Source organism: Coregonus clupeaformis, chromosome 11, assembly GCF_020615455.1.
Source record: "Coregonus clupeaformis isolate EN_2021a chromosome 11, ASM2061545v1, whole genome shotgun sequence".
Taxonomy (NCBI): Eukaryota; Metazoa; Chordata; class Actinopteri; order Salmoniformes; family Salmonidae; genus Coregonus; species Coregonus clupeaformis.
The window spans coordinates 27,798,301-27,811,983 of record NC_059202.1 but is presented as its reverse complement, the minus strand read 5'-3'; the positions used below and the strand labels follow the sequence as shown (position 1 = coordinate 27,811,983).

General features: G+C 42.5%; 1 protein-coding gene across 3 annotated transcripts in view; it reads right to left on the bottom strand.

Annotated features, from left to right (window-relative positions):
* LOC121537631 (B-cell lymphoma 6 protein homolog) overlaps nucleotides 1-3,663 on the bottom strand; it is a 64,278-nt gene extending 60,615 nt beyond the window's left edge. Inside the window, exons 1-2 of one of the 3 annotated variants that reach the window (XM_041845215.2) lie at nucleotides 3,221-3,662; nucleotides 2,859-3,098 (exon numbers count right to left, since the gene is read on the bottom strand). In XM_041845215.2, the coding sequence (XP_041701149.1) occupies nucleotides 2,859-2,886 (28 nt within the window). In that variant the 5' untranslated portion in view covers nucleotides 2,887-3,098; nucleotides 3,221-3,662. Of the gene's footprint in view, nucleotides 1-2,858 lie in introns of all 3 variants that reach the window. The other 2 variants (XM_045223496.1, XM_041845216.2) reach the window with 2 other exon arrangements.
* Nucleotides 3,664-13,683: the final 10,020 nt, after the last annotated feature.

Here is a 13,683-nt window from a genome sequence, read left to right as displayed (position 1 = left end):
AGGGCTCAACTCTACATGCTCGGCTACAGGCCCTTCTTTTGACCCCTGAAGACAACCATGACTGTGAGCATATCCTTCTGGCCCTGTACACACTTAGACACTAACCTATCTGGCCCTGTACACACTCATATACTTACCTCTCTGGCCCTGTACACACTTAGACACTAACCTCTCTGGCCCTGTACACACTTAGACACTAACCTCTCTGGCCCTGTACACACTTAGACACTAACCTCTCTGGCCCTGTACACACTTAGACACTAACCTCTCTGGCCCTGTACACACTTAGACACTAACCTCTCTGGCCCTGTACACACTTAGACACTAACCTCTCTGGCCCTGTACACACTCAGACACTAACCTCTCTGGCCCTGTACACACTTAGACACTAACCTCTCTGGCCCTGTACACACTCATATACTTACCTCTCTGGCCCTGTACACACTTAGACACTAACCTCTCTGGCCCTGTACACACTTAGACACTAACCTCTCTGGCCCTGTACACACTTAGACACTAACCTCTCTGGCCCTGTACACACTTAGACACTAACCTCTCTGGCCCTGTACACACTTAGACACTAACCTCTCTGGCCCTGTACACACTTAGACACTAACCTCTCTGGCCCTGTACACACTTAGACACTAACCTCTCTGGCCCTGTACACACTTAGACACTAACCTCTCTGGCCCTGTACACACTCAGACACTAACCTCTCTGGCCCTGTACACACTTAGACACTAACCTCTCTGGCCCTGTACACACTTAGACACTAACCTCTCTGGCCCTGTACACACTTAGACACTAACCTCTCTGGCCCTGTACACACTCAGACACTAACCTCTCTGGCCCTGTACACACTTAGACACTAACCTCTCTGGCCCTGTACACACTCAGACACTAACCTCTCTGGCCCTGTACACACTCAGCTTCTAGAACTGATGTACAACACATCCAACACAAAGGTGTTTCTGCAGAAATGCTGTGGAGGTACTGCTTACACAATGGTTGTGTAAAAGTGTTTGTGCAGACAAACTCTCCGTTGTGTCACAAAAAAGATCAGTTGCATCACAACCACTGTGTCAAATGTGTTGTAGATCACTTGTAGATCAGCTGTGTGGGCTGAGTGTATACAGGGCCACAGAGCCGTGCCTGGATGGATAGACAGAAGGAAGGAGCCTCAGCGAACCTGCTCAGCCCAGCATGATATAGATACACTCCTCTGTCACTCACTGACTATACCTCTGATCATATCTTTTTTTGATTGTCACTTGACACTTATTCCTCTGACGTAAAAACACCAGGTCACACACTCACAAGAATTTCACTAAAGTGTATTTTATGGTCAAATAAAGATAAAGTTATTATTTATGTGAGATCAAATAATTTAGTCAATAATGAATACCCTAAAGGTCAAGTTCTGATATGTTTTTTTTTTAAAGAGGAAGAATAAGGTTTGATATGAAATATGAATTGCATGAAAGATCATGGTTGCATTTTAGTGATCATGGTTGCATTTTACAATTGACATTTTTCATTTAACTTTTTACAAAATCATTTTTGTATCAGGATAAGGTATCTGCAGCACATCCTATCTCTTTGTCAAACTGTTTTTGTGTCTGTACTGAAACACTTATTTGTTGTGACAGACAGACAAACATAATAGGAAGAGTCTCAAATATTAATATATAATTTAAGAGCTTGAATACTGAAGAGCTTGAATACTGAAGAGCTTGAATACTGTCCCCTCAATTCAATATCCACATTAAAATTAAGTGCACATTATTTTTGCTTTTAGAGAACAACATTCAATATTGATTTTATTTCCTCACCAGACCTATGCACTTAAAACACAGAAGATAAAGAACTGTGAGATCTTTAAAAGTTAAAAGATGCTTGGTGTTCAATTTATGTGAGTTACTATGTACCAGAATGTGATACATTCCGAATAATTTGTATAAAGACACAAATCTATTTACAGCAGGAATTACAGTTCAGAGAGTAAAACAGTTGTATTTGAACAGATTTAAGTACTGATTTTTCTGCTCTCCTCCTACAGTCTCTGCTAATTCTCATATTATTAGAAATGAATGTGATTAGGCTGAGGGACACAGATGGATGTTTGACCTTTCTTTAAACATCTATTAAGATCTGTGTTTGAGGTGCATTCATTGTATAATATTTCCACAACACATTACTCAAAAGACCAACCTGAATGAAAAATAAACAGACCTTTTTCTTGAATAAAACAATGACAGTGTTTGTTTGTATGCACTGATAAAAACGAATGCAGAAGGTGTGAAATTAATGGATAATTGCTATTTACGCTTTGGTTATTTGGACTAAAGCCATGTTGTGTCAATACCAGCGCTGCAGATTGGCTCTCTCAAAGAGCAGCTGATCTATAAGTGATCAATTCATCTTTATTACCCCCACTGGGCTGAAACACAACATGTACTGTTTTAATAACACACACACGCATATAGTATACACACACACACAAACACACACACACACACACACACAAACACACACACGCACTAAAACATAAACCTCTAATGTATTTAGAACCACATCAAATGCATAATGTATATTTTTTCTGTCATCTTACGCTAAATGTAATGAATTTCATCTCCATCGGAAAGTGATCCATAATGTCTACACATGTTGAGTGAGTTTCTTTGATCAGAAACAACTATGTCTTGTCGTTTCTCATCCACACAATAAGTGCCCATCTCTCACTTTATTTAAAGTGGACAGAAGATGGCTAAATGTGTCCTCAATTAGATCCTAAGTAAGTCATTGAGATGTCAGCAGAGAGGAGATATTACACCAACAACTAGAGGAAGGCTTCTCACCTTGCTTCTGCTGGAAGGAGTGAGGCATGCTGGGAACTGAGATGAGGTGTCAATCAAAAGAGAAGATGTTCTTTCAGCGGGACCCTTGACTTCAGAACCTTGGGCCGGGCCGAGTTCTGGAACTCGAAGAAGAAGAAGAGGGTCTCTGGTCTGAGTCCAAATGTCTGCAGAGGGACAGGACAGGACAGGACAGGACAGGAGCGCTAGTCTCTCAGCCACAGAGCACACTTAGCTGATGTCCTGAGGAGAAGAAGATATCCTGGGTTCAGTGAGAGGTAAAGTGAGATGATTCTCTGAAAGAGCAGCGGCAAAAGGCTTGGATCATGCAGAAACTAAACGGGATGTAAGATTGGGGCTCAAACCTTGCTGAGTGGCATCTAGGGCTTGGAGGACACAGCTGTCTGTCCTGGTGGCAGAAGGAAGGGCTTCGTGTCTCGAACGTCTGGCTGGCGGTCGTCTGGCAGGCTGGCTGGCGAGGCTGAGCGGAGAGAGCGATCTGATCTGGAGAAGCCTTGGGAAGCTTTCCCTGACAGGATGGGAGCGCTTCTAGAAAGGCGGCGCAGCAGAAGGGTTGAAGTGAGTCGAGTTGACTGAGCGCGATGCACGTTAGAGAAACGCTCCACAGGGCATCGATGGCACTCTCAGCTGATAGGCTGCCTGCACTCTAGCGTTCATTGATTGTAGTGCTTGGTGGGGCGGGCGGATGACGCTCCCTTGGTCGCTCCACTTCACACGAATGCTAAAACCACAGGGCCAGCTCCATTTTACAAAAAAATAAATAGATTAAACAGCCTGTGCAATAATCCCACTTTTCTCTCTCTCTCTCCTCTCCTCTCCTCTCCTCTCTCTTGTTGGAATGAGGAGGAATCTGAAATCCCATTGAGTCACAGGAAGTCTAAACCTTGGACTAGCATGGCCTCTAATGTGGAGCAGCTCTCTCTTGGACCCCCAGGCCATCTGCCAGATTACACTCTTTCATTTCACATACAGCAACGACACATTGTTTATCAACACAGGTTTTATACAACAAACATGTCAGTGTCCTGGAGCATTAATCTACCTAAGCTGATCTCAATCCTGGAACTGGATATTGCTCTTTATAACTTGTCTGTCGGGGGTCATTACATCACTCCAGCTGTCACTCCAACCTGGTACTACTACCATTGCTTGGACAGAGGACGGGCAGGCAGAACAGGGCAGGGGACAGGCAGGCAGCACAGGGCAGGGCAGGGGACAGGCAGGCAGCACAGGGCAGGGCAGGGTAGAGGAAAGGCAGGCAGCACAGGGCAGAGGACGGGCAGCAGACTGCCAGTTTGAGATGAAATTGGTCAGTAATTCAAGAAAACAGAAGCAGTATTAATGTGGCTCTTACATCAACTTTTCTGATATTAACCTTTGGGTATTATCACATAGTTTAGAATCTTGTGTAATCAACGTATGTAGTTTCTGTCTTTGTGGTTTACAGTACACACAAAGATCTTACAGAACTCCCATCCGATCCGCTGGATAGAGCGCTTTCACCAGAAACTATCAAGAAAAATATTGTAATTTCCTCAAACGAATCCTCTTCTCTGTTGAAGTTTAAAAGCTGTCAGTTAACGGCAGCAAAGCAATATTCTGAATGCATCTGTATTTCAAAGGATAATGATCTTGGAAAAAGTATTGATGGCAGAGTTCAGAAATATTACAAAATGAATGTGAGCTTAGGAATTAAACTGTGTTTGACCTTGTGGCTTTGTGGGGTCAGATGGGTCATAACATGTCAAGTGAAAGGTTTTAATCCTTTTGTTTGTTGATGGGTGTCAGCGTAACAGGCGGCAGGTGGCTTAGTGGTTAAGAGCGTCGTGCCAGTAACCGAAAGGTCGCAGGTTCTAATCCCCGAGCCGACTAGGTGAAAAATCTGTCGATGTGCCCTTGAGCAAGGCACTTAACCCTAATTGCTCCTGTAAGTCGTTCTGGATAAGAGCGTCTGCTAAATATGTAAATAACACATGGCAATGCTTTTATTTGTCATCCTAATCCCCAGAGCGACAGTTCCACGTCCCAGCATGTCATCCTAATCCCCAGAGCGACAGTTCCACGTCCCAGCATGTCATCCTAATCCCCAGAGCGACAGTTCCACGTCCCAGCATGTCATCCTAATCCCCAGAGCGACAGTTCCACGTCCCAGCATGTTAGCTGATGTTTTTAGTGTAGTGCTTTGCATTGACTTTACATTGACTTTACATTGACTTTACATTGACTTTACATTGACTTTTCATTGACTTTTCATTGACTTTACATTGACTTTACATTGACTTTTCATCGACTTTTCATCGACTTTACATTGACTTTACATTGACTTTACATTGACTTTACACCGACTCTACATCGACTTTACATCGACTTTACATCGACTTTACATTGACTTTACATTGACTTTACATTGACTTTACATTGACTTTTCTGAGGGTCTTTGAGTAGTTCTATATGATCAATCACCCCTGTTGGTGAAGAGCAGTATCATAGACGACCGTCCACGTTGAGAAGTCTGAAAATTCAACAAAACCTGCCAAAAGTAGCAACATGTGAGCATAATTTGGTCTTCCACAAATCATTTTGTGGTCCTCTGTAGCTGTGGTCCTCTGTAGCTGTGGTCCTCTGTAGCTCAATTGGTAGACCATGGCGCTTGTAACGCCAGGGTAGTGGGTTCGATTACCGGACCACCCATACGTAAAAATGTATGCACGCATGACTTTAAGTCGCTTTGGATAAAAGTGTCTGCTAAATAGGCATATTATCATTTCATTGGATTTTTATTCCGACTTGTGGACAACAAAATCAATAGATTAGGCACTTTTAGTGTATAGTTTTGATTAACATTGACCAGATAAAACAAAAGGAACAAATGCAACTCTACTGCATCATAAATTATTTAATTTATACAGAAGATCACGGCAGCAATGTGTCAGTCCTGGATCTTCCTCAGGGCAGTGAAATGTCTGTGTTTTTAGCAGCCACAATATTACATTATCACGGGACTACTGACTAACGTAAAGGACCGGTGAGCTGAGCTTTAGTGAGATCCCATCATCCGGGGATAATGTTCTGATTCAGATCATCGACAGGGCAGGGCAGGACCGGTGAGCTGAGCTTTAGTGAGATCCCATCATCCGGGGTCCATGTTCTGATACAGATCATGGATCAGCAGATTAAACCTCTCAACCACTTAACACAACAATGAAAATGTCACAACAGGTCATAGGTCACTGCCTGTTGAGTAATGCATTGTCCATACAATATCCATATATTATAAAATGGTTAGTTTAGATCCTGGACACTGATTGGTTGTTAAACATTAGTTTATTCATGATAATCCACGGGTAATGCCTGTTAACAGTTCCATTTGAATTATCACTGCGCATCCACTGTCCCACTGCCCAGCCAGGCAATTCAAAGAAAAAAAACATTACAATGCTTGCTGAGTGATCCATCATCCATACAACATCCATATATTATCCATATAGCATACTGTACATTATAAACTGGGTGGTTCGAGCCCTGAATGCTGATTGGATGACAGCCATGGTATATCAGACCGTATACCACGGGTATGACAAATCATTTATTTTTACTAATTACGTTGGTAACCAGTTTATAATAGCAATAAGGCCCTAGGGGGTGTGGTATATGGCCAATATACCACGGCTAAGGGCTGTTCTTAAGCACGACACAACGCGGAGTACCTGGACACAGCCCCTCAGCCGTGGTATATTGGCCATATACCACAAACCCCCGAGGTGCCTTATTGCTATTATAAACTGGTTACCAACGTAATTAGTAAAAAATAAATGATTTGTCATACCCGTGGTATACGGTCTGATACTTAATTATATTATATATTATCAATATATTATCCATATATTCTCCATTTACCATAATGTACATTATATTATATATTTTATATATATATATATATATATATATATATATATATATATATATATATATATATATATTACATTATTATTATTATTATATTATCCATATACCATACTGTACATTATATGATACAGTACCAGTCAAAAGTTTGGACACACCTACTCATTCAAGGGTTTTTCTTTATTTTTACTATTTTCTACATTGTAGAATAATAGTGAAGACATCAAAACTATGAAATAACACATATGGAATCATGTAGTAACCAAAAAAGTGTTAAACAAATCAAAATATATTTTATATTTGAGATTCTTCAAATAGCCACCCTTTGCCTTGATGACAGCTTTGTACACTTCACTATTATTCTACAATGTAGAAAATAGTAAAAATAAAGAAAAACTTTTGAATGAGTAGGTGTGTCCAAACTTTTGACTAGTAGTGTATCTTATCCATATATTATCAATATACTATACTGTACATTATATTAAATATTATAAATGTATTATCCATATACTGTACCATACTGCACATCACATATATTATCCATATACCATACTGTACATATGTATTATCAATATATTATCCATATACCATATTGTACATTATTTTATATACTGAGCAAACATTTAAACGCAACATGCAACAATTTCAAAGATTTTACTGAGTGTCACGCCCTGACCTTGAGAGCCTGTTATGTCTCTAGTTATGTTGGTCAGGGTGTGAATGCTAGTTGTTCTAGTTTATCTATTTCTATGTCTGGCCAGGTGTGGTTCCCAATCAGAGGCAGCTGTCCATCGTTGTCTCTGATTGGGGATCATACTTAGGCAGCCATGTTGCCTACCTTTAGTTGTGGGATCTTTGTTTCTGTTTCGGCTTGTTGCTGTTAGCCTTTAGAACGTCACGTTCAGTTGCTGTTGTTATTTTGTCAAGTGTTTATTTAATGAATTAAACATGTACGCATACCACGCTGCACCTTGGTCCAATCCTTTATACAACGAACGTGACACTGAGTTACAGTTCATATAAGGAAATCAGTCAATTGAAATCAATGAATTAGGCCCTAATCTATGGATTTCACATGACTGAGAATACAGATATGCATCTGTTGGTCACAGATACCTTTAAAAAAAGGTAGGGGCGTGGATCAGAAAACCAGTCAGTATCTGGTGTGACTACCATTTGCCTCATGGGAACTGTAACAGAGCATCCCAAACATGCTCAATGGGTGACATGTCTGGTGAGTATGCAGGCCATGGAAGAACCTGGATATTTCAGGTTCCAGGAATTGTGTACAGATCCTTGTGACATGGAGCCGTGCATTAACATGCTGAAACATGAGGTGATGGCGGCGGATGAATGGCACGACAATAGGCCTCAGGATCTCGTCACGGTATCTCTGTGCATTCAAATTGCCATTGATAAAATGCAATTGTGTTAATTGTCTGTAGCTTATGCCTGCCCGTACCATAACTCCACTGCCACCATGGGGCACTCTGTTCACAACGTTGATATCAGCAAACTGCTCGCCTACACGACGCCATACACGTGGTCTGCGGTTCTGAGACCGGTTGGACACACTGCCAAATTCTCTAAATTGATGTAGAGAAATGGTAGAGAAATTAACATTAACATTATGTGGCAACAGCTCTGGTGGACATTCCTGCAGTCAGCATGGCAATTGCACGCTCCCTCAAAACTTGAGACATCTGTGGCATTGTGTTGTGTGACAAAACTGCACATTTTAGAGTTGTCTTTTATTGTCCCCAGCACAAGGTGCACCTGTGTAATGATCATGCTGTTTAATGTTCTTCTTGATATGCCACAGCTTTCATTTACATTACATTTACATTTTAGTCATTTAGCAGACGCTCTTATCCAGAGCGACTTACAGTTAGTGAATTTTTTTATTAATTTTTTTATACTGACCCCCCGTGGGAAGCGAACCCACAACCCTGGCGTTGCAAACGCCATGCTCTATCAACTGAGCTACATCCCTGCCGGCCATTCCCTCCCCTACCCTGGACGACGCTGGGCCAATTGTGCGCCGCCCATGAGTCTCCCGGTCGCGGCCTGCTGGATGGATTATCAGGGCAAAGGAGAAATACTCACTAACAGGGAGGTAAACAAATGTATGCACCAAATTTGGGAGAAATAAGCTTTTTGTGTGTATGGAACATTTCTGGGATCTATTATTTCAGCTCATGAAACATGGGACCAACACTTCACATTACATTTTTTTGTTCAGTGTATTATCATATACCCTACTGTATATAATATGATATATTATCTATATATTATTCATATACCATACCTTTTTTGTATAAAAAATCTTAAATTACATCTCAATTTGAGCAAATTCTGAATTTGTGATTGATTGTGATTAATCACATCAAATCCTACGTTTAACTTGATTAAATGTTTTAATCATTTGACGGCCCTAGTCATTTTATTTTCCCATAAGCTGCTCATGTTCTTTCTATGGACACGTCTCCTGTCTTTCTATGGACACGTCTCCTGTCTTTGCATTACAAAGAGTACTCATTTTCTCAATACTTTCTAGGTCTAGACACTTCTGTGAGACAGAGAGAGGACAGGAGAGGATGATCATTCAACATAATAGCTCTGCCTCTGTCAGGGAATGTAGGATCCAGGATTTAAAAAACCTAAACACAAGCATACTACACTGAAGAGTGCTGCAGACAACGCTGGCATGGAACTGGAATGGAACACTGGCATGGAACTGGAATGGAACGCTGGCATGGAACTGGAATGGAACACTGGCATGGAACTGGAATGGAACACTGGCATGGAACTGGAATGGAACGCTGGCATGGAACTGGAATGGAACACTGGCATGGAACTGGAATGGAACACTGGCATGGAACTGGAATGGAACACTGGCATGGAACTGGAAGGGAACACTGGCATGGAACTGGAATGGAACGTTGGCATGGAACTGGAATGGAACGCTGGCATGGAACTGGAATGGAACGCTGGTATGGAACTGGAATGGAACGCTGGCATGGAACTGGAATGGAACGCTGGCATGGAACTGGAATGGAACGCTGGCATGGAACTGGAATGGAACGCTGGCATGGAACTGGAATGGAACGCTGGCATGGAACTGGAATGGAACGCTGGCATGGAACTGGAATGGAACGCTGGCATAGAACTGGAATGGAATGCTGGCATGGAACTGGAATGGAACGCTGGCATGGAACTGGAATGGAACGCTGGCATGGAACTGGAATGGAACGCTGGCCTATTTGTAAGTCGCTCTAGATAAGAGCTGGCATGGAACTGGAATGGAACATTGGCATGGAACTGGAATGGAACGCTGGCATGGAACTGGAATGGAACGTTGGCATGGAACTGGAATGGAACGCTGGTATGGAATTAAATTTAACACTGGAATGGAACTGGAATGGAATGCTGGCATGGAACTGGAATGGAACGCTGGCATGGAACTGGAATGGAACGCTGGCATGGAACTGGAATGGAATGCTGGCATGGAACTGGAATGGAACGTTGGCATGGAACTGGAATGGAACGCTGGCATGGAACTGGAATAGAACGCTGGCATGGAACTGGAATGGAACGCTGGCATGAAACTGGAATGGAACGCTGGCATGAAACTGGAATGGAACGTTGGCATGGAACTGGAATGGAACGCTGGTATGGAACTGGAATTGAACGCTGGCATGGAACTGGAATGGAACACTGGCATGGAACTGGAATAGAACGCTGGTATGGAACTGGAATGGAACGCTGGCATGGAACTGGAATGGAACGCTGGCATGGAACTGGAATGGAACATTGGCATGGAACTGGAATGGAACGCTGGCATGGAACTGGAATGGAACGTTGGCATGGAACTGGAATGGAACGCTGGTATGGAATTAAATTTAACACTGGAATGGAACTGGAATGGAATTCTGGCATGGAACGCTGGCATGGAACTGGAATGGAACGCTGGCATGGAACTGGAATGGAATGCTGGCATGGAACTGGAATGGAACGTTGGCATGGAACTGGAATGGAACGCTGGCATGGAACTGGAATGGAACGCTGGCATGAAACTGGAATGGAACGCTGGCATGAAACTGGAATGGAACGTTGGCATGGAACTGGAATGGAACGCTGGTATGGAACTGGAATTGAACGCTGGCATGGAACTGGAATGGAACGTTGGCATGGAACTGGAATGGAACGCTGGTATGGAACTGGAATTGAACGCTGGCATGGAACTGGAATGGAACACTGGCATGGAACTGGAATAGAACGCTGGTATGGAACTGGAATGGAACGCTGGCATGGAACTGGAATGGAACGCTGGCATGGAACTGGAATGGAACATTGGCATGGAACTGGAATGGAACGCTGGCATGGAACTGGAATGGAACGTTGGCATGGAACTGGAATGGAACGCTGGTATGGAATTAAATGTAACACTGGAATGGATTGCAAATCCCTGTCAGTTGCTATAATACTCTAGTAGTGAAATGGTGGCATAACACAGGATTATCAGGATAGAACGGCTGACTCCGGTAAGACAAGGGGTGGCGGTCTGTGTATATTTGTAAACAACAACTGGTGCACAAATGTAAAATGATCCTACTGAAGTAAACACAGGATGATCCTACTGAAGTAAACACAGGATGATCCTACTGAAGTAAACACAGGATGATCCTACTGAACTAAACACAGGATGATCCTACTGAAGTAAACACAGGATGATCCTACTGAAGTAAACACAGGATGATCCTACTGAAGTAAACACAGGATGATCCTACTGAAGTAAACACAGGATGATCCTACTGAAGTAAACACAGGATGATCCTACTGAAGTAAACACAGGATGATCCTACTGAAGTAAACACAGGATGATCCTACTGAAGTAAACACAGGATGATCCTACTGAAGTAAACACAGGATGATCCTACTGAAGTAAACACAGGATGATCCTACTGAAGTAAACACAGGATGATCCTACTGAAGTAAACACAGGATGGTCCTACTAAAGTGTACCATGATGAGGAGGAGGAGGAGGAGGACAATAAACACATTTACTATGAGCTGTTCAGGAGCTGGTAGCGTTGGATGGGAACACTTTACGTTTATAGACTAGTTCATATACAGTTATAATAGAGTTAACGTATTAATGATTTATGAACTACACATGAAATAATAATTAACTGTCTAAAACAACTTATAAATCCTTTACAACCTTTGAACATTGGTTTAGGTTTAAGCAGTTTATGGACAAATAATCATTAGTGAAGCTATATAAATAATTTCTAAACAACATAATAATAATTAATTATTAGTCTAAAATTATGCATTGATAAACCCTTTACAACCCCTGTTAAATGATACTTGAATGTACAGTTTAATGGAAAGTGTTATCAGGGTTGATTGCTTGTGTTTAGCGATACGCCGGTGGGGACGTCGTCCGTGGCTGGATGCAAAACCTCGTCTGTCTGTCACACTTCACCTTAACTGATGATCTCATAAAAGTCAACATGCAAAACAGCAAGACAAAAGAATCAACTCAACTTCCCTTTTTAAAGACAAATGCATGCAAAATGGCCTATGGCAGATGTAATACATGGCGATATATTATTTTAATTGATGCCATATCGCTCTAACACAGAATGGACATGTTGAAGTATTTGAAAATATATGACTCTGTGAACAATAATTATATTATATTGTAATGTTAGATGATGGCTCAAAGCAAGGCAGTAGTTTTAGGATTGGGTAATGATGGAGGCCGGGTTGACTCTGTAACAGGATTGATTGTTGTGTCTTCCAACTTCTCACCTGTTTGTTTCCAGGTCATGGAGCACCTGTGTTGAATTTCAATTGTCCCCCCTGGATTTCCAAAATGTATTTTGCTATATCATTAACTGTTTGATCTTGTGACTGCATGACCTGCTTGTCTGGTAGATTTACCGGGACTGTGACACTGCTGTGAAGTCTCTCCCACCTTTTGACACTACTGTGAAGTCTCTCCCCACCTTTTGACACTACTGTGAAGTCTCTCCCCACCTTTTGACACTACTGTGAAGTCTCTCCCCACCTTTTGACACTACTGTGAAGTCTCTCCCCACCTTTTGACACTACTGTGAAGTCTCTCCCCACCTTTTGACACTACTGTGAAGTCTCTCCCCACCTTTTGACACTACTGTGAAGTCTCTCCCCACCTTTTGACACTACTGTGAAGACTCTCCCACCTTTTGATACTACTGTGAAGTCTCTCCCCACCTTTTGACACTACTGTGAAGTCTCTCCCCACCTTTTGACACTACTGTGAAGTCTCTCCCCACCTTTTGACACTACTGTGAAGTCTCTCCCCACCTTTTGACACTACTGTGAAGTCTCTCCCCACCTTTTGACACTACTGTGAAGACTCTCCCACCTTTTGATACTACTGTGAAGGACTACAGGGATTACCTCACCTTATTGAAGTATGTAAGTGTGACTGGCGGCGGGCCAATGGTAAAACCCTCCAGATAGTTCCAGAGACTCTGCTCAGAGAGAGAGAGAGAGGACTGCTCAGAGAGAAAGAGAGAGAGAGAGAGAGAGAGAGGACTGCTCAGAGAGAGAGAGAGGGGACTGCTCAGAGAGAGAGAGAGAGGACTGCTCAGAGAGAGAGAGAGGACTGCTCAGAGAGAGAGAGGACTGCTCAGAGAGAGAGAGAGAGAGAGAGAGAGGACTGCTCAGAGAGAGAGAGAGAGAGGACTGCTCAGAGAGAGAGAGAGAGTACTGCTCAGAGAGAGAGAGACTCTGCTCAGAGAGAGAGAGAGAGAGTACTGCTCAGAGAGAGAGAGAGAGGACTGCTCAGAGAGAGAGAGAGTACTGCTCAGAGAGAGAGAGAGAGAGTACTGCTCAGAGAGAGAGAGAG